The sequence below is a fragment of the Hemitrygon akajei genome, chromosome 29 (assembly GCF_048418815.1).
Source record: "Hemitrygon akajei chromosome 29, sHemAka1.3, whole genome shotgun sequence".
NCBI classification, from domain to species: Eukaryota; Metazoa; Chordata; class Chondrichthyes; order Myliobatiformes; family Dasyatidae; genus Hemitrygon; species Hemitrygon akajei.
The window spans coordinates 28,013,562-28,034,159 of record NC_133152.1 but is presented as its reverse complement, the minus strand read 5'-3'; the positions used below and the strand labels follow the sequence as shown (position 1 = coordinate 28,034,159).

The window sequence follows — 20,598 nt, the reverse complement described above, 5'->3', positions numbered from 1 at the left end:
AAGGGAAAATCTTGCCTGACAAGTCTGTTGGAATTCTTTAAAGAAATAACCAGCAGGATAGACAAATGAGAATCGGTGGATGTTGTGCACTTGGATTTTCAGAAGGCCTTTGACAAGGTGCAGCAGATGAGGCTGCTTTAAAAAAAAGAACCCGTGGTTTTACAGGAAAGATACTAACGTGGATAGAGTACTGGATGAATGGCAGGAGGCAAAGAGTGGGAATGAAGGGAGCCTTTTCTGGTTGGCTGCTGGTGACTCGTGGTGTTCCACAGTGGTCTGTGTTAGGATTGCTTCTTCTTATGTTATATGTCAATGTTTTGGACAATGAAATTGATGGCTTTGTGGCTAAATTTGTGGACGATACAAAGATAGGTGGAGGGGCAGGTAGTGTTGAGGAAGCAGAGTCTGCAGAAGGACTTAGACCATATATGTCAAACTCAAGGCCCGCGGGCCAAATCCGGCCCGCGGCGCAATTATCTTTGGCCCGCGAGATAATATCTAATTACTATTAAAGCTGGCCCCAGTAATCGAAGCGCCTATGGCGTATGATATGGCTAATGCTGAGTTTATTCAGGTACCAGGTTTTCAGGGTTTTTAGTGTTTATTCTGCAGTCTTCTTCATAAGAAACGGAATTTGTAAAGTGAAACACTTTGTAGTTATAGCAGAGACTGAGACACATGAGAGCAGGCTGAAAAAACGGAGGCAACGAAAGCTGCGTTCGCACGCGTCCGACTGATCCGGCCCGCATGAAGCTGCATTTTGCTCAATCCGGCCCGTGACCTAAAATGAGTTTGACACCCCTGACTTAGACATTTGGAGAATGGGCAAAGAAGTGGCAGAAGGAATATAATGTCAGGAAATGTGTGGTCATGCACTTTGGTAGATGAAATAAAAGCACTGACTATTTTCTAAATGGAGAGAAAATTCAAAAATCCGACTTGTAAGTCCTCGTGCAGGATTCCCTAAAGGTTAACAAGCAGGTTGAGTCAGTGGTAAGCAAGGCAAATGTAATGTATTGGATCTCTGTTTAATTTCTGATCTTCCAGCAGTCAAGAATGGCAAAAAGCCTTAATTGCAAGATTTCAGTTTATTTTAGAATACAAACAAATACTAAGCAAACTAAATAAAGAGCTGAGAAACGATGCTCAGAGGGGAATTAATGCTAAGCAGTGTAAGACAAAGGAATAAAAGATGGCACTTCTGAAAAATGTATCACTTTATAGATAAGCAAAGAAAACTCCTAAAATAGTGATAAACTAGTTAATACACTACATAATTAAAACAATTACAGCATGTGCATAATGTGCTACTACAATGAAAAATGAAAAAGCTGCTAAACCGCTAGATTAGCTGCTATACCGCTTTCTGCCAGTGAGTGTGAAAAATGCATGAGTTTGTTAAAAAGTACCTATCTTATAAAAAGTATTATTAAATAACACTGATTTCCAATAAATGTTAGCACTTAATTCAAGAGGACTAGAATATAAAAGCAAGAATGCAATATTGAGGCTTTATTAGGCACTGGTAAGGCCTCACTTGAAGTATTGTGAGCAGTTGTGGGCCCCTTATCTAAGAAAAAATGTATTAACATTGGAGAGTGTTCAGAGGAGGTTCACGAGAATGACTCCAGGAATGAAAGGGTTACCATACAAGGACCAATGAATAGTTCTGGGCTATACTCACTGGAATTCTAAAGAATGAGGGGAGAATTTCATTGAAACCAATCAAATGTTGAAAGGCCTAGATAGAGTGGATGTGGAGAGGATGTTTCCTCTGGTGGAGGAATCTAGGACCAGAGGTCACACCATCAGAATAGACGGAGGTCCATTTAGAACAGAGATGAGGAGGGATTTCTTTAGCCAGAGAGTGGTGAATCTGTGGGATTTGTTGCCACAGGTGGCTGTGGAGGCCAAGACATTGGGTATATGTAAGGCAGAGGTTGACAGATTTTTGATGTCAGGACATAAGGAGTTACAGGGAAAAGGCAGGAGGTTGGTGCTGTGAAGGAAGTGGATCAGCCATGACTAAATGGTGGAGCAGACTAGATAGGCCAAATGCCTAATCCTGCTCCAATATCTCATGGTCTTTACAACATATGGGGTTGATGCAGGAGACAAACGTTGCGGCAAACGATCACTCGTGATCATATTGAATGTTCGAGCAGACCCGAGTTGTCAACTACGGATTTCTCAAAACACAAAACATGAGACAGGCATAAATACAAAGCTAAATAAGTCTCCATCTTCATAACTGGATATGAATTGTACAATTTCCATTTTGAAATGTTTACCATGTACCCTTCCCTGACCCGCTGAACAAAGCCAGCAGCAAAAGCGGCAGCAAACTGCCAGCAAACTCTAGTGAAAAGTGAAACCCGCGGCGGAATTGCATAGCCGAGAAATGACGCATTCCTGGTAAAGGTAGCCATCGCAACAAATTGTACCCAAAATGACACCAACAAGTGTAGCTTCCGTGGATTGGCTAGTGTCTCCGGCCTTAGAGATTGTTGCTAACAACGTTTCATGTCGAAATTAGCTGCAGATTCTGGGGCACGAGTCGGTTCCAACCCTCACCGAATCTGTGCGCCAGGTAGGCTGTAATCATTTCTTACCGGTTATTGTTCCGATTTGCAAACTTTCAATAATAATTTAAAATATAATCTAATAAACAATCCCAACAGCATCTCCATTAACCCATTTCTATGCGATTCATGCATCATTTATTCAATATAGTTCAAGCATATTTCACCGAAATATTTGCAAATAGACAAGAAGTTCCCATTTCTCCCAGTCGGCTAAACCGAAACTTTTTTTCGAATATTTAGAAAATTCCAGTGAAGCTTCAGCAAGTATAAACGTCAGTTCTTGCTAACTTTAATTCCCGTCGTTTTATTCTCCGGAAGTGTCTCCAATGCTGAATGATTCTGAATGAAAGTACTCGGCCGGTTCGCGGAAATATGACGAGTTAAACTAATATTAGCGAACGATGCTTGGGGCGCTAGGCATGGTCTTGGCGTAGCTGCATTAGGAGGGGAAATATTCGGGGTTCTTGATCACTATCCAGTTTTTCATATGGGCATGAATTGACAGCCGAAATTGCGCTAACCCCGGCACTTACTTTTAATAACCAGAGCCTCGTTATTATTTTTACAAAGCTGCTTGTCTCCCATAGATACCTTGACAACAGCTTCCATCCTGCTGCAAAAATGACTCTGACCAATCTCCCAAATTTTCTCCCGCTCCCTGAAGATACTATCTTCCTATATATCTTCTAGTGCATTTCCATCCTTACTTCAGATGTGATTCCATTACAGTAATAACAATCTTACTCGAGAACGGAGGAGGAATCGGCCACTAGGCGGCTCACTCCTCCTCTATTCAATAAGATCTTGGTTATCTGATTGCAATCTCAAAACCAACACTAATTCATCACTCCCTTACTTATCCAAAATCCTTCTACCTCTGCCTTTAGATAAACCGTAAGATCCCGCCTCTGTCTCATGGCGAAAATTCACAACTACTGGCGAGAAAAGGATGTCATATCTCTGTCTTAAATTGCAATTCTTTAACTTTTGCACAGTAACCCTAGTTCCAGATTGTCACTCCAGAGGGAGCATCACATCAAAATATTGTCTGCCAAAACTATTGAATGTTTCATTCATTCCTTTTTGCTGTGGACTGAGCAAATTTTCCTTAAAGGATGACCAAGTCATAGCATACCCCAGTCCGATAAACCTTCTTAAAACTGCTTCAAGTACACTTTTAACCTTCCTTAAAGAAAGAGACCAGTTCTGTATACAGTACTTCGGGCGCGCTCTTGACAATGCCTTACATATCTGAACGGTTAATTGGAAGAAAGTGTAGGGGGAAGTGAGATTTTTTTACTCAGAGGGTCAGGTAGAGGTGAGGAAGCAGGAGTCTGCAGAATGGGTAAAGTGGCAGACGGAATATAATGCAGGGAAGTGTATGGTCATGCACTCTGATTAAAGGAATAAATGAGTAGACTATTTTCTCAATGAGGAGAAAATTCAAAAGTCAGAGGCACAAAGAGACTTGGGAGTCCTCGTGTGGAATTCCTCAAAGTTAACTTGTAGTGGCGAGGAAGGCAAATGCAGTGTTAGCATTCATTTTGAGAGGACTAGAATATAAGAGCAAAGATGTAATGCTGAAGCTTTATAAGGCATTTAAGAAACTCATAGATAGGCATATTGTTGAAAGAAAAATGGAGAGCTATGTAGGGGGAAGGCTAGATTGATCTTAGAATTGGTTAAAAGGTTGGCACAACATTGTGAACCAAAGAGGCTGTACTGTGTTGTAATGTTCTATGATTAACAGCTGCCTTTTTAAATTGTTTGCCCTTTGCAATAAATTATAACAGTCTTATAATGAAATTATAAGATTAGAGTTTCCAATATCCTGATACTTGTATAGTGACCTTTGGAACTGCAAAACATTAAGGAAACAAGCCCCTCAACCACATAGGCTCCATTTCCCACTCTACTGCTCTTGCCCTATTTGTGATGGTATTGGGTTTGTTGACCACAAAGTTCTAAACTCAAACGAAAACCTTAAGCCCTTTTGGATTTAACTAACCACAAGTGCTCTCACTAAAGTGAAATTATACTGTAGCTACCCAATCTTCAAAGACTAGATTACGTCCCTGTTTATTCTCCATGGCGAGTTTAGCTGCCAGTACCCACTATTTAAGCACTTCGTTAGCTTGCTATGGAGCAACTCCTGAGCAATAGTGTTAAAGACGGAGGTAAAATCCACAAATAAGATCCTCACATAGGTAAGTCGAAATGTTGAAGAATGAAATGAAGACATAGGTCAACTGCATCCTCAACTGAGTGATTTGCTTTGTAAGCAAACCGTAGTGGATCAAGAAGAGAATCAGTAATGGACTTAAGGTAGGCCAGCATCAGATGTTCAAAGGATTGGCTGACTAGCAGGAGGCAGAGTGGGAATAAAGGAGGCTTTATTTTTGGTTGGCTGCCGGTGACTATGGTGTGTGTTGGGACCACTTCTTTTCACATTGTATGTTAATGATGGAATTAATGGCTTTGTGGCCAAGTTTGTGTTTAATATAAAGACAGGTGGAGGGGCAGGTAGGTTGAGTGGACGTGGAGAGAATATTTCCTATAGTGGTGGAGTCCAGGACCAGAGAGCACAGCCTCAGAATAGAAGGACTTCTGTTTAGAACAGAGATGAAGAGGAACTTCTTCAGTCAGAGAGTGGTGAATCTGTGGAATTTATTACCACAGAGAGCTGTGGAAGCCAAGTCACTGGATATACTTAAAGTGAAGGTTGATAAGTTCTTGATTAGTCAGAGTGTCAAAGGTTACAGGGGGAAGGCAGGAGAATGGGTTGAGAGGGTTAATAATCAGCCATGATGGAATGGCAGAGCATACTGAATGGGCCAAATAGCCTAATTCTGCTCCTATGTCTTATGGTCTTATGTTCTTTTAGTATTGCAAAGTAGCTGTTATCTACAGGAACTGCAGATCCATCTTCCTCCTCCACTTCTCTTAATATGGGATCATCCGATGCAAATGTGGGAAATACCACTTCTGCCAATTTCCCTCTTCCTTTGTCACTGCAATGGGCCCCAAACTCTTAATAAGGAAAGCTAGGCTTTGGATATTGGAAGGACCACAACAGAAGTACTACATTGCTGTTTTTCTCCCTCTCCTCTGCCTTCATTTGTCTCTGTCTATTTACATCTCCTCCAAACAGATCACTTCTAATTAACAAGTGCTTTCTCTCAGCCAGCACCATCACAATACTTCTCCATGGATTGTCACCTTGTTGTGGTGGAGAAGCTTGTGTGGTCCTGAGCTCCCAAGAGCGATGCTGTCTGGAACTATGCTCCTGGTAGGGTCACCCATGGTGGTAAGATCAAGGGTAAGGTCCCTGACAAAGAACAATCCAACCAAAACCTCAACGGTGGAAGAGGCGGATGAAGTTACTTTGAACTCAACGGCTGTGAGGTGGATGAAGGCTGCAACAAATCCATTAGCTCCAATCGTCATAGTTTCCATGCCACTGGACGCAGTTGGTTGACTTGTGAAGTATCGTGTGCTTCTTGGAGTACAACATCAAGTACATGTTAAACAAATACATGCACAGGCATCTTCGCTCTGTGGAAACGGAATGAAGACCATCATCCTCGACCTCGAGGGATAGCCACAACCATCATAATTTGCACAGCCACCTTTCCTAGTTTCCACTCTTGAACCAAGTCCTCCTTATGACCTCCCCATAACTAATCCTTCTCTGCAACACATTTGTTTACTAACTTTGCCAAGTTCTGATGAAAGGTCTTTGAACTGAAATATTCATCTGTTTCTCCCTCCACAGCTGAAAATTTCCAGCACCTGAAGTTCTACTTTATGATAGATGTGCTACATTCAGTTATGTTTTCTTAATGAAGGAAGGATATGTTTGCCTCATGGCAGTTTAGAGAAGATTTGGTTGATTTACTCAAGATTACTTCTCCATCTCTCAAGTGTAGAGGGTGAACGTCTTGGCAGGGTAGCTGTCTGCTGAGGATATATCATCTACTGACAAGCCTCAGGATAAGAAGGCAATGATCTAAAACTAAGGTGGAGAGAGGTAACATGTCAAAGGACAAAAGTGGAGCCTGAAACATTAAGTTTACTTAGACTGTGTGATGTGTAACCTTTTAAGTGGGGAGATGAACAGGATAAGAAATCCTTCAGCAGTATTATTCTATCTCTCAGACATTTGCTACAGCTCTGAGAATGGCCAAGCACATGTACTTAATAAAATACCAGCTTTAAACCCACGGTCACCCTTTACCAACTGATACTGAATGCCACTTGCTGAGGCAAATAAATTTGTTGGACATGAAGCAAACCACGGTTTGTGTAGATCAGTGATGTCAAGGCCAGGATCAGATTAGTTGTAACCTGTGGAATACTGGATCAAGTTTGAGGGTCAAATGGCTACACTTGTCCCTATTTCTTAGGTTCCTCTGTTCTTTTAGGCAAAGAAGTGATTTACTTATACTCTTTCAAGTTAGTTTAATGAATTGGTATGACAGACAAACTGATAGAAACCTTTAACATTGTAACAGGACTGAACATACCAGATACAGAGAGGATGTTTCCTCTGGCCAGAGATTCTGGAACCTTAGACGTGTGTCAAGGTATGGGATATGCCATTTAGATTTGAGAGTCTGGAGAAATTTCTTCATTCAGATGGTGGTGAACTTGGAGAGAAGGTAGTGGAAGTCAATTTATTAAATATAATTTCAAGGAGGAGATATTTCTTAACGCTAAAGGAATCAGGAGATATGGAGAACAGGATATTGAAGTGGACGATCAACCATAATTGTGGCAAATAAAAAGACCTGCTCCTGCTTCTATTTTCCGTGTTTCTATTTGCTGCTCGCGGTAAGCCCTCATCTACATTGAAGAGATCAAATGCAGATGTGGCAATCATTTTGCAGAATATCTCTATTCAGTCCACAGGGAAGAGCCAGAGCTCCTAGATGTCTCTCTCCGTCATCCTCCTATTTGAATTCTGTCCTTGGCCTACAACACTGTTCCAAAGAAGCTCCAGGAAAAATAAAACTTATGATTTGGCTTGACTATAAATTCGACATTTTCACATAATCAGCAACAAGAGCCTTGCATCTCATACTTAAAGTATTCATTATTTTTCTCTGACTATTGTGCTTTCAACCTCCAATGAAGATTACCAGAAGCTGAAGAGTAATATGTCTTTCTGCAAGCATACTGCAGCCTTCTGGACTGTGCAGCAACTTCAATAACACTGGATAATCAACAAATGCAGAGAAGTATTCTGCTTTTTTTCTCCTGGTAATTTCAGATAATTATTCTGTTACTCTTATTGATATTAATCACTAAATTTTATCCGCCTCTTTCAGAAGGTATTTTTGCAATTTAGTATCTCCCATATATCACTGACCTTCCATTGTTGAGCTTCTGTTTTCCATTCCACTTGACTACATCATAAAATATGCTCTTTTGTTGAGGTACTTACAAAATCCAAAGAAAACCTGTTCCAGACTTTGGAATAGATTGAACAGCTACTGAAACAGACATTTAAATGATCTTTCAAACCTTAACTCAGTAGTTAATTAATGTTGAATTTTTGTATAAATTTGCAGTTTCACTAATCTTACGACTTGGCTGAAGTATAAATTCAACAGTTTCATATAATCAACCACAACAGTCTTAAATCTCATACTTTCAGTTTCATTTATTTTTCTCTACTTTCCCTCTAACTGCTTCGTTTCCAAACTCCACTGAAGGCTATTGTAAGTTTAAGATCAGTAACTCATTTTTCTACAAGAATACTGAAACTTTCTAGACTGAACAGTCCATGAAATTTCCACAGGCTAAAGAGACTTGAGCCCCGTGCACTTAAAAATTGCCTTGTACAGGATGGTGTGAATTTCTGTCTTAACTACAGGTCCCAAATATAGGAGTTTATGCAACTCCCTGTATTACCATGGAATCAGAATCAGAATCAGACTTTAATCGCCAAGTACCTATGCACATACAAGGAATTTACTTCCGGCAGATGTTGTCTCTCTGCTCATAACAATAATAATGATAGATATAAATGAAAATATAAATTATACATACAGGTAGTGCAATCCAAGTAATAGTTAGCCGACAGTTAACCGGCAGTTAACTGTTCAGCAAAGTGACCACAGTAGGGAAAAAACTTCTCCAGTGCCTATTAGTCTTAGTCTGGAGGGATCTGAAGCGCCTACCAGATGGAAGCAGATCAAACAGTCCGTGCGCAGGATGGGAGGAGTCCTTTATGATGTTCCCCGCCCTCTTCTTCAACTTGGAAGAGTACAGGTCCACAATAGAGGGCAGGGAGGCTCCAATAATGCGCTCGGCAGTCCTCACTGTGCGCTGTAGTCTGGTTCTATCCTGCTTGGTGGCGGCTCCAAACCACACAATGATGGAGGTGCACAGGACAGACTCAATGACTGCAGTGTAGAACTGCAGCAGCAATTCCTGAGGCAGACCGTATTTCCTCAAGAGCCGCAGGAAATACATCCGCTGCTGGGCCTTCTTCAGGATGGAGCTGATGTTCTGCTCCCACTTCAGATCCTGAGAGATGGTGGTTCCCAGGAACCTGAAGTTCTCCACGGTGGACACAGGGCTGCTGAGGACTGTGAGGGGAGACACAGCGGGGGAATGCAGGTTATCACAGAATTTCTGGACATAGATTGTGTCTCGAAGTTCTGTGCATCAATTAATGTGGCCACCAGATGTAAGCTAGCCATTATTCAACGAAATATTATTTCAAGATATTTTTGCGTTTTCAGAGAGAATCTAGAAGCATACAATGCCTCGTGGGAGTGCATCAAGTAACCGTTCGAATGGGAGTGATGGAGACATGGAAGTGCTTGGTAAGAAACATATTTGCCCAATTTCAATATTCATCAGGGTAATGATGTAAATGATACAGCACACACTAAAGTTAATATCATAACAACTTAGATAAATATTGAGAGGTAGGGAAATAATATCGGATATATGCAAGCTTTATCTTTGAAAATATCCCTACCTGCTCTTTAAGATCCTATTCGTTTCCTTACAGCGGAAAGTGAGCTGGCAAAGCTGCAGCATCAGTTTCGAATCATGGAGGGAGATCGCCAGGCCTATACGCTTGAATCACAGGAGCTGCTTAGGAAGCAGGTGTAAGTGTCACCAGGAGAGAGCTCTATTGACTCAGTTTCAGCTGGTACCCAGAGCTGGTTGCAGTAACCCTCTGTTCTGTGACCTTGAATCCCATACAGAATGGACGGATGTGAGAGTGGATCTGCCAACTGGATTTATGTAGTAGAAGCATATTTTTGATAGAAATTGCAATGTTCAGAGTTGGTGTAGGAAGAGGTTGGTGGATAATAAACACACAGAAACTGGAAATCCAGAGCAAAACACAAAAAATACAGGATGAATTCAGCATTTCATCCAGATTAGAAAGGTTAGGCCGCATTATGAACAGGAATGAGCCGTCAACGACTCAGGCTGAGACTCTTTATCAGGATCTGTCCCTGCTATAGAACTGCTGAGTTGATCCAGAAATTTCTGTGTGGTGTAGATTTTCGTGGATGATCTTAAAAAGTTGAGGCAAAATGGAGGATTAATACAAGCTGTGCTATGCAGGACTGTTTCATAAAACAGCATAAAGGAGCTTTAATCTGTATCAGGCATCTGCTGTACCTGTACCTGTACCGAATGACTTTTGATCCTTCTTATTTTGCTAGGGCAGAAATTGAAAAACTGAAAAAGGATCACGAGGAGTTAATGCTAAACTTGGGGCTTTTAGAGAACAAACAGTACCGACAGCAGGACCAAGAGGACGTGGAAAGTATTCAGAACAGCCTGAACAACCAGGAGAAGCTGGAGGAACAAATTGCCAATGAAAAACAAACAATCAAGGGTCTGGAAGCGGAGGTGATGATGCGGGTTACTATTTGCCATTGAAAGGAGACAACACAATGTCCGATGCAAATGTATTCTGAGGCAGAAAGATCAGGAGTGGGGGATTGATCTAATGACCACTATACCACTATCTGATTTACTATCCAAAGCAGAAAAGCAATGTCAGAAAATAGCATGTTTGGGCAGTCCAGACACCTCTCTAGCTCCAAGGAGATGGAGTGTTGTGGGTGTAGGTAGGCAGGGGATGCAGGATTAGGTGGAGAGCTTGAAGCGGATCCATGCAGGAATCTGGGGGAGAGATGCGGGTGTTGGTGAAGTCCAAGTCCTCCTGGCTCCACAAAACCGGTTTAATACTTCAATTATCAGGACTTGGTTCAATCAATGCTGATTCTACAGGGAATTCTACTGTCCAGTTTGGAAGGGATTAGGCCCTACTGATGTATGTGGACTTGCTGTAGCTTGGCTCAGCTAATAGAAACTTCAGAAACTGGGCCAGTCAGGTCTTCTAAACTTGGGTTGTCTGGGAACGCTACATCTTTACCTAGTTAACTGGTTCTGCTGGGTATTAAAGATCCCTCAGCATATCATATACAGGGAAGCTCTAGATCTTACCAGTGTGATTCTTCGCATGCAACTGGACATCGTATGCAATGAGAGAAGATGTTATTATACTAAACAGATCCTGCCCTTGCTCTGGTCCATGGTCACGCAATTTTTGGAAAGGATTATGAATTCTAGCTCCCCCACACTATGGGAACAATGAGCACATCAGATGCTTGTGAAGCTTAATTGCTGTGGCTCACCTAGGGCATAAACTCTGAGGTTTTTCCCAGTGGCTCAGTTACATGCTAACTTCATTGATCACAAAGTCACTAGATTTGTCACACTTCACTTGCTTCGTGTAAATGTGCTTTACAATACATTTACAATAATATTTTATTAATGAGCAGCCCAAAGGCAGTGTTGTTTTAGAGCTGGTGCTCTTGAAATGTCAGTCTTTTTGAATGATCCTCCTGTTTCTCTGTGTTTGGTTGAACAACTGGGGTCCCTTCCTACAATGGAATATCCTGTCATAGCAGTAACTGTGGGTACAGAAACATAACCTAATATTCTATGGCTACTTTGGATTTTAATGATTATGTGTGTGCGTGGGAGTGTATCTCTACATCTGTGTGGATATATACGTGTGTGTTTGAGCATGTGTGTGTGTGTGTGTTTGAGGATACTAACATGTGCTCACATTGTGTCTGCACAGATCTCTGTGAGTGCGAGTTAATGTTGATGTGGTTTAATCTTACCCTATCAATAAATGTTTCTTTTTGTTCAAATACTTTTAATACAGATAAAGGTCTTGGAGCAAAAAATCTTTGACCAGAAGAAAGGACTGAGTAAAGGTATTAATGTTAAAGCAATGAATGAACACCTAAAGAAGAGCATTGGGATCATGGAGAACCGTCTGGACAGGGTAAGAACTCTTAGAGTGTGACAAAGGAGTCAGTAAAGGTCAGGAATCTGAATGCTCTTCACGGAGCTGGCACAGATTCTGTGGGCCAAATGGCCTCCTGTACTGTAACAGTTTCATGATACTAGTTGCTATGAGGCAAACATTGTTGATATGAACTTAAAAGATGACAGAAGCTGTTGAGACCACAAACAGCAAAAATCTATAAACCTCATATGGTTTGAGTGGGATCGCTTTTAAATTCCCACATTGAATCAATTGCTCTTTTTCTTATCCTTGTTTGCCTCTAATTGACTTTCATGCTTGACCTTGGCACAATTGTTTAGAGAACTGCACAGAAGTTGTGACAGCTGTTATACAAGGGATGACTGGAAAGCAACTGAAAATTAATTTCCCAGAGAAAACTGATAGAAATTCTGGCAATTAATATTTAACCGTGAAGCCAAATTAACTCCGCTTATTAATTTTGAACCTTATTGAACACTCTGGATCAGTTAACAACAGATCTAGGATTCCTGTTTTTTTTTCATGTGTAGGTCTGCATTGAGAGACACTGTGGAACTAAAGCCTCCTTTAACCATGTTGTAATGTTTTTAAACTAAAGGTACATTTCCTGTTCTTATTCAGTCCTTATCCCACTGTGAATTTCTGGTTTTCTTAGAATCTTGAAACCCAAGTTATCAGGATTAAATTCAAAAAGATTAAGAACAGGGCTTTCTAGCTTGCAATAATGTTCAAATTAGGAATATTCCTTTAGAAATATCTCCATTAAACAAGGATAAATTAGTTCTAAGATTATTAGTATTGTTACACATCACCAGGGCCCTACCATTTCTGGGCATTTTTAACTCCAAGCACCTGTGAACTTTATGCCCAGAAGAGGAAACTAGAGCACAGAAGAACTGGCTTGTCAGTTAATTAATGGCAGGAAGTGGGACATGGGCAAGGATACCACCTAGTGGTGTGGGCTAAGGTACAAGGAGAGATCATGGTGCCAGCCGTCAAGCAAAGCTGGTGACTTCCCTGCCCTGAAATAATCTACTGTTTTCAATTCACAGGCACTGAGGAAATTCAATACCCAGCTCATGAAAAACGGGCAGCTAAGAGAACAGATTGACACACTGCGTGTTGAGCGCACAAGATTTGAGCAACTCCACAGAAAGCTAGAAAAAGTAAGGATTAAGCTCACTAGTTTCTCACTTCTGTGTCTATCTTCGCCTTTGCTAGAATATACCCTGTCCTGCTCGAGGTTGAAAGTGACTACACCTCAGCGTCTGTCAACTTCACTTCTCAGGGGGAGGTTCTTTCTCACAAGCCTGCACACTGAGTCACTAATCAATACAAGTCCTCCTACAGCAAGTTGTATCAGTAATACTCTTGTTTTTCAATTAGTCTTTACAGGCACTCGAGAGATTGGCTTTCACGGCCCATCCAACTTGCCTAAATGGATTATTTCCTAACATAGGGGTGAAAGAGGAAGTGTGTGGATAATCAGGCAGTTATTAAGTCCATTTCCTTGAGTGACTCTACAAGGTGTCAAATTATTTAAATTCAGCTTTTTAATTTGCCAGAGTGTCATTTAAACAATTTGACTTTGGTTTCTGCACTAAGTTTCATACAGGGAAATCCCAAACTTGGCTCAGCTTTTGTGGAGAGCAAGCAACCAAGAACTGGAGTCAACAGAAAGGAGCTAAATAAATCATCCTCTTACACTGAACTGTAATTTCAGAAAAAAGAATGGTGGTAGAATGTCAAGTTGAATAGCTTCTTCTTTAGAAGAATAGCTACATTCTTTAGATTGGTGGTTGCTCACTAACTGAAGCTGTTATAATTACATAAAGAAAATCTGATATTTCTCACCCCTAATGCATCATCTAACCCCTGGACATTTGTTGTTCCGCTGCCATGAAACAATAAATTTCATGTCATGTAAGAGAGTGATAATCGACCTGATTCTGATGTACCTCTCTCACTTTGATTAGGATCTTCTTGAGACTCGAAAAGAAATTGGTTCTGTGATTGATACTTCGACTGCCGCCTACGATGCCAGGTGATGACACTACGTGCTAGGAACACCTCTTTTCAGTTCTTTTCAGCCCGTTAAAATTAACAGGTCAAAGCAGTCTTCTGAAATATTTCACCACACCAGGAGTCACAGTGATTTCTGAATGGTGGCATGCTGGAAACCAATTCATTTTTCCTGCTATTCCCTTTGTCAGAACTGAATGTGCTTAGCAAAGACCAGAGTTAGTTCAGCTGATAAAAATGAATTTAAAGGGCTCCCATTCCAAACAAACTATTAACTCTTCCTCCATACTAACATAGAAGAGTACAGCACATGAACAGACCCTTCAGCCCATGATGTCATGACAAACTCATCAAGCTAATGACACTTAATCCCTTCTGCCCGCACATGGTCTATCTATGTCCATTCCCTGCATATTTATTTGCTTGTCTAAACATTTCCATCATCACTTCTGGCAGCACAGACCCACCATGATCTGTGTTAAAATAAAATGTCCTGCACATCTTTGGACTTTTCTCCTCCTCCCTCAAATATGGTATGTGCCCTCTAATATTAGACATTTTGACCCTGGGAAAATGATACCAGCTGTCTTCCTATCTATGCCTCTCATAATTTTATAAACAAAGTCTCGCTGTTATGGTTTTTTATGTATTCCGTTCAGTTCCTCAGTTCTCTATGGAACCATAAGTTATTTATGCTGCACTGATGTCAAGGAACCTGAAATACAAGTGACAAAATTGTCCTCACTTGATCTTCTGCAGGTGAGAACCTGTGGCCAATGGACCAGCAAAATAGCCATAGTCTGTGCTAAGTTAAGTGCTCTCAGACTATTGAAATGTTATAACTGGCCTCAGCATCCTAATGCTGAATCAGGATAAAGCAAGGCAGAAATGTAGTCCTGAAAGCAATCTAGCGACTAGGATCTAGTGATTCCTGATTGCCACTGCATCCTTAACTGGTACTGGATTTGCATAGTATCTTACCTGGTTGTGACACTCCTTTGGTGCTGTAATCTAGAAGCTCTCATGGTCCAAATGAAAGAATGTGGTTGACTCTAGAGCAGCACAACAAACCACATAATAATATCAACAACACACACAAAGTTAGGTGGCATCTATGGAGGGGAATGAACAGTCGACATCTCAGACTGAGACCCTTAATGATTGGATGATAGGACCCTCCATAGATGTCACCTGCCTTCTGAGTACCTCCAGCATTATGTGTGTTGCTCAAGATTTCTAGATTCTTCTGAATGTCTTGTTCTGCAGATCTAGCAACAACTACAGAGCATTAGATTGGAGCAGTTTAAGAACAGGGCTCTCCTATACCTTCTTAAAAAAATAAATGTAGATCTTGTCAGTAGCAACATAATCCTGAGATTGCTGGGGTCTAGAATACTCACAGAATCTAATTCCAGCATGGACCGGAGATAATATTTCACTCTCGCTAAGGTGATTCCAAGTAATCTGTAGCTTATCCACTTGCAGGGATGAGGCACAGACAAAGATGCTTCAACTAAAGGAGAAGGGGGAGAAGGATTTGTCACTGCACGCAGCTGAGATGAAGGAACTCCAGCGAGTGATCGACCATGATAAAAAGCTGAAGGAGTTCATGGGAATTAAAGCCCAGGAGCACCCTAGTGAACATGAAGCTTTACATGGCACCTACAAGCAAGGTAAAAATAAGTTTCAAAAACCTTGCCAACTAAAGCAACAGATTAATAATGAATGATACCTGCATGAGAAGCAAACATTTTCACTATTCAAACTCAAGATGTTGGTGTCGATGGAAATCCAGCAGTTACTGAACACCCTTAAATGTCTTATGATTATAATGCAACTGAAGGTCTTAATAACGCATTCCAGTTAAGAGTTAAAGGTGTTGGTGAGGCAGTGGATCAAATAGGACAAATAGTTGACCACAGCATGTTTCCATCCCTAAAAGTCACTTGTGAATGAGTTAGGTTTTTAAACAAGTCAATTGCTTTGCAGTCACTTTAGCTTAAACCACAGCTTTAAAAACTGAGTCCAGTTTCTCATACTGCCATGATGAGATTCAAACTCCTGTTTCTGGATTCCAAACCTGGTAACGAATTCTGGATTCTGTGTGGTGGAGGTTACAGTGGCACAGCTGGCACTGCAACACCCTGTTCTCCTATTCCAGCTGGAGTATAGCATAACATACACGAACAACCAGGCAAACTGCTTCCAAAAGGCAATTGCAAGTGAACAGCTTGAAGCTCAGAGACGTACAATAGTTAATTCATCATGCAACCTGTGTGAAAAGTTGGAAAACCTAGGTAACTAGATTTATCACTGACATGATCTTGAGCTTTGAGCTTGTTCCCTTTTGAGAGTTTTGATCATTCTTGTAAATACAGTAATTTGAAATAAAGGATAACAATGCCACAATACTGTAATACATAACACACATTGTACAACCATTACAGAACAGGATGATCCAGCAAGGAAGAGGAAGGACCCAAAAGAGGAAACAATTGAGATGTATGAGGCTGTCTTCCAGCAGATCCGAGCTCTCACTGGGGAAGACAACTTGGACGCGATGGTCACAATGTTTGTTGAAGGTAAGGAAATACTCTCAGCCTTCTATTTGTGGGGAGAAAGGTTTTAGCTGAGTAGTAGAGTCAGATAAGCAGAGTGGATTGTGAAAAAGGAGGAGCAACAAAGAATCTGCTGGAGGAACTCAGATGGTTGAACATCATCATCCCAACCTCTTCCTCTCCCCCAACCCCTAAAGATGCTGCTCAATCTACTAAGTTACTCCAGCTGAATGTTACTTGCTCCAGGTTCCAGCATCTGAAGTCTCTTGTATTTCCGTTGGAGAAGGGTAATTAGGCAGAAAGGAAAGTCTATTCTGGGGCCAGTGGAAGGTAATGCCAGTCAGTAGATAATTGACTGTAAATTTGACTGTAAATATTTTGGTGCAATTCAGTGCAAGTGACAGGGATTGTTTTCAATGAATTTCAGACTAGTAATAACCTTGCAGGAGATGCACCAGGATCCTTCCATGCTAATGTTTGTCAGACAATGCCAACATTACAGGAAAGCTCTAGTTACAACAAAAAAATAAGGTGTTACAAGGTCCAAAAATTGAAGTAAATAAATAAAATCTTAGAAATGTACAAGAGGTTAGGTAACATCTGTAGATAGAGAATTATTTGGAATTTCAGATCAATTGGATGCAAAGTGTGCATGCACACTTCTTTTGCTACTAGTGCACAAAGGAATCCAAACTACGCATAAAATGTTGTCACCCTCTACCTCGTTGCCATTTTAAGTATATTTCACAATCGTATACAATCACATTTCATTTTCGGTTTTCTGATGTGGATGGTGTTGACAATGTGGAAATTGCAATAATTTGTCTGCAGATTTTAGAATTGGCTTATTTATACTGTTTTTATTGATGAAATTATTGATTCACTATGCTGAATTCCAAAGAAGCGAAGGGCATGAAGCGCAAAAGATCTGCTAGTTCACTTAAAGCGAAATGGCTTAATGAAACAGTAGAAGCCGCTACACTGAAAACTCGTGAGGTCAGGAATGTGCAACTACAAGAAATATTTATGTACGATACAGAAACTGGTGTTACCTTTGTGTATTGTCACAATGCAAAAGTTGCTGCAGAAATTGCAAGTGGGAAGAAGTGGGGTGATATTTGGAAACTTGACTTTTTAAAGCATCATTTAGCAAGCAAATCACATATGGATGGTGTCCAAAAGCTCCAGTGAAAAAATCCTTCATTACCTGCTACAGGCCTGCTACGTAAGTTTTGTGAGAGTGCAGATGAACAAGAGTGAAAATGATCAAGCCCAGAGGAGATCAAAGTTCTTATTGACAGTGTTTTGCTAACTGTACAAATGAATACCTCTATATATAAAATTCAGTGCGTACATGTTGTTGTCACAAGATAAAAAATTGCACAGCACAAGATTTTTGTGCACACTGGTCATTAGAAATTAGAGGGAACATTGCTGCCACCAGAAATTGAAAGTTTGTGATTCTGGTTTGGCAGCACCAGCTTAGTCAATGATGTGGAAATGGAACCGCAAGGGATCAAAGTTTTGTAAATTGATTAAACAAGAAATCAGATAGTCCTTCTTTGCTGATTCTGACTTCCAGATTACAACGCTTTTGTTTTCCCTGATAGTGGAAGATCGTAACTTTGCATTGTTTAATTACGTCAATGAACAGAACAGTAAGATCGAGAAACTACAGGAGGAAATTGCTGAGGTAAGTCCACACTAAAGCATTTCTTTAAATAACTGTTCTTCAGAAATGAAGAAATGTTCTTCAGAATCCAAGGTTAAGAGGAGAGCCAAACAATGCTGGGCACCATTTTTTTTGTAAAGAATAGAAGATGAAGTTAATTAGGAGTTGGTGTCATTAGGACCATATGCCTGTATACTGTAGTTGAATCATAATTTTACTCTTATTTACTATGCTCTGGCTAATGAAATATCTCATATGCCTTCTTGATTACTTCCACTCCTGCCTTCAGAGCTCCCTCTGCTCTTCAGTAATTCTTTAGGTCTTCGTATTCTTTGTGCCATCCTAGTCTTAATGGCCCTATAAAGATGAATCATCGCTGGATTTTTCAGGATTAATTTCCATCTGCCATTTCTCTGCCCAACTAACACCAACTCCCCAGCAATCAAAATTATTCAGCTGCCATCGCTCCCCCTCATCACCATCAACAACATGACCAATATTGTGCAGGCTGCAAACCTACAAATCTTGTCTTTTATATTCACATCATGTCATTAGTGGATTCCAATCAATTGGTACTTATTGAGACCAGTATATTTTGGACAATTAAGTGACTGCCTCAGTTAGCTGAAGTTTAATGGAAATAGTTAAAAATGTATAAGAAAAGACAAACTACCACTTAACAAAGTAACAAATTACAAATTTAAATGAATTAGAGAACAAATTGGAACTGTTACAACATGCGCCCATCAATGCCAGCTTTCGAGGTTTAGACGCTGTAACTCTCCAGAGAAGGGATAGCTGGAGTGGCCCCTTTAAAGATTCAGTACAGTCCTGCTAATTGGCTAGCATATTTTGGGTGCCAAGGATTGAGCATCTAAGGAGCACCTGAACTGAGGTTCACTGCTCAATCATAAGCCTTCCCGTGATTTTGTCTAGTGTTTTGTGCTCAGATTCTTGATCCAGATTGAAACAGTGTCTTGATCCTTGCATTTGGGTCCAAGCCAACTCTCATCACAAGAACACTATCAATGTTCCTACAGTATTATAAATCTGTGTATTAGTTCCTACCGGTTATATAACAGAAGAATTCAGGTGTACGCTGCTTTGTAAGGGGTGTCTAAGGAGGGGTAGCACCTCAGGTGAAGGGCTTGTCATGCCCATTCTAGGGTAGCTCAGTCAACTTTGGTCCTCTCTAGACACCCAGCTCTGTGGCTCTAAGTATCTGTTTTCATGTGACAGCAGCTACACCCTGGTACAATGCATTAACAGATGGGCTAAACCAGGTAACAGGGTAGCTGGCAGTGAAATGTCCTAGCATGTGAAGTCCGCTCCAGCAAACTGGGCAGATGTGATCAACAGTAAGATCCAACAGCCAAGAAGGCAGTTCTGCAACATTTTGTGGAGATCAAAGGGCACGATAAGGCACAGAAAAAGTCATAGTTATCCACAAAAGAGGAAAACCCCAGTTTGTGATCACTACTCATACCATTGGAACCATACTTCCAAGGCTGGAGAAGTGGAACTGTCCCAGTGTAACGGCATTCCCACTTTAAAAACTCTCCTGCACAGTTTTCACTGTTACTGTAAGATATGATGGACAACCAACACGCTACCACATTCTTTTGATTGACTGTAAATGAACAAAATTAGCGCAGATAACAAACAGGCATCACTCCTTGCCGTTTCTGGCATCTCCAAGCCTGAATGCTTGAAACCGCGGTGAGCAAATCAATTCTAAATTGTCTTACTACTTATTTCTCACCAACTATAAGTGACAAAAATCACTGCTTTCTGAACACAAACACTTGCAACTGACACTATTTAAAAACTTTGCTCTAAGCACAGTGTAGAGTTCACGTGACTGACGCTAGTTAGAAACTGTTTGGCAATAGCCTTCTGTCCCACTTCAGCAGCATGGCATCCCAAATAAACAAAGGGAATCCCAGCTATTTTCTTGATTAATTTTTGTTCTTTAAGAGTTGTCCCAAATAAGTGGCTGCCCCAATTAACCAATGGACCTATTGACCGGAATCTACCCTATAATAAAAAACAGGGACCATACACCAATCTCTGCAATACATCACTGGTCATAGGCTTCCAGTAGCAATGAGAACCCTCTTCTATTCCAATTATTATTATCAGGTCCAGTTTGCCAAATTACTTGGGATTTCATTTAGGGCCTTATCAAAGGCTATATTGAAGATAATGTTGAAGGTATTAAACATACTTTCTTCATAAACACATTTAACTATCTCCTTGAAAAATTCAATCAAATTTGTCAGACAGGACTGATTAATCCTGCCCCTAGATGTATTGTGGCAGCACGAACTGCTGCACCATTGTACAATACAATCATTATAGTCTTAAGTTCACATAGCTCATTTCATTTCTTCTCCAAAGAAAATAAATTCTGTTGCC

The 20,598-nt window shown here is 40.7% G+C and overlaps 1 protein-coding gene across 2 annotated transcripts in view; it reads left to right on the top strand.

The window, feature by feature from the left end:
- Window positions 1–2,512: 2,512 nt before the first annotated feature.
- Window positions 2,513–20,598, top strand: part of odad1 (outer dynein arm docking complex subunit 1) — a 28,596-nt gene continuing 10,510 nt past the window's right edge. Inside the window, exons 1-10 of one of the 2 annotated variants that reach the window (XM_073032008.1) lie at window positions 2,513–2,590; window positions 9,338–9,421; window positions 9,613–9,712; window positions 10,283–10,472; window positions 11,803–11,925; window positions 12,981–13,094; window positions 13,905–13,972; window positions 15,436–15,623; window positions 16,398–16,532; window positions 18,119–18,201. In XM_073032008.1, coding sequence (XP_072888109.1) covers window positions 9,358–9,421; window positions 9,613–9,712; window positions 10,283–10,472; window positions 11,803–11,925; window positions 12,981–13,094; window positions 13,905–13,972; window positions 15,436–15,623; window positions 16,398–16,532; window positions 18,119–18,201 — 1,065 coding nt within the window. In that variant the 5' untranslated portion in view covers window positions 2,513–2,590; window positions 9,338–9,357. Of the gene's footprint in view, window positions 2,591–9,337; window positions 9,422–9,612; window positions 9,713–10,282; window positions 10,473–11,802; window positions 11,926–12,980; window positions 13,095–13,904; window positions 13,973–15,435; window positions 15,624–16,397; window positions 16,533–18,118; window positions 18,202–20,598 lie in introns of those variants that run through there. The other variant, XM_073032009.1, reaches the window with a different exon arrangement.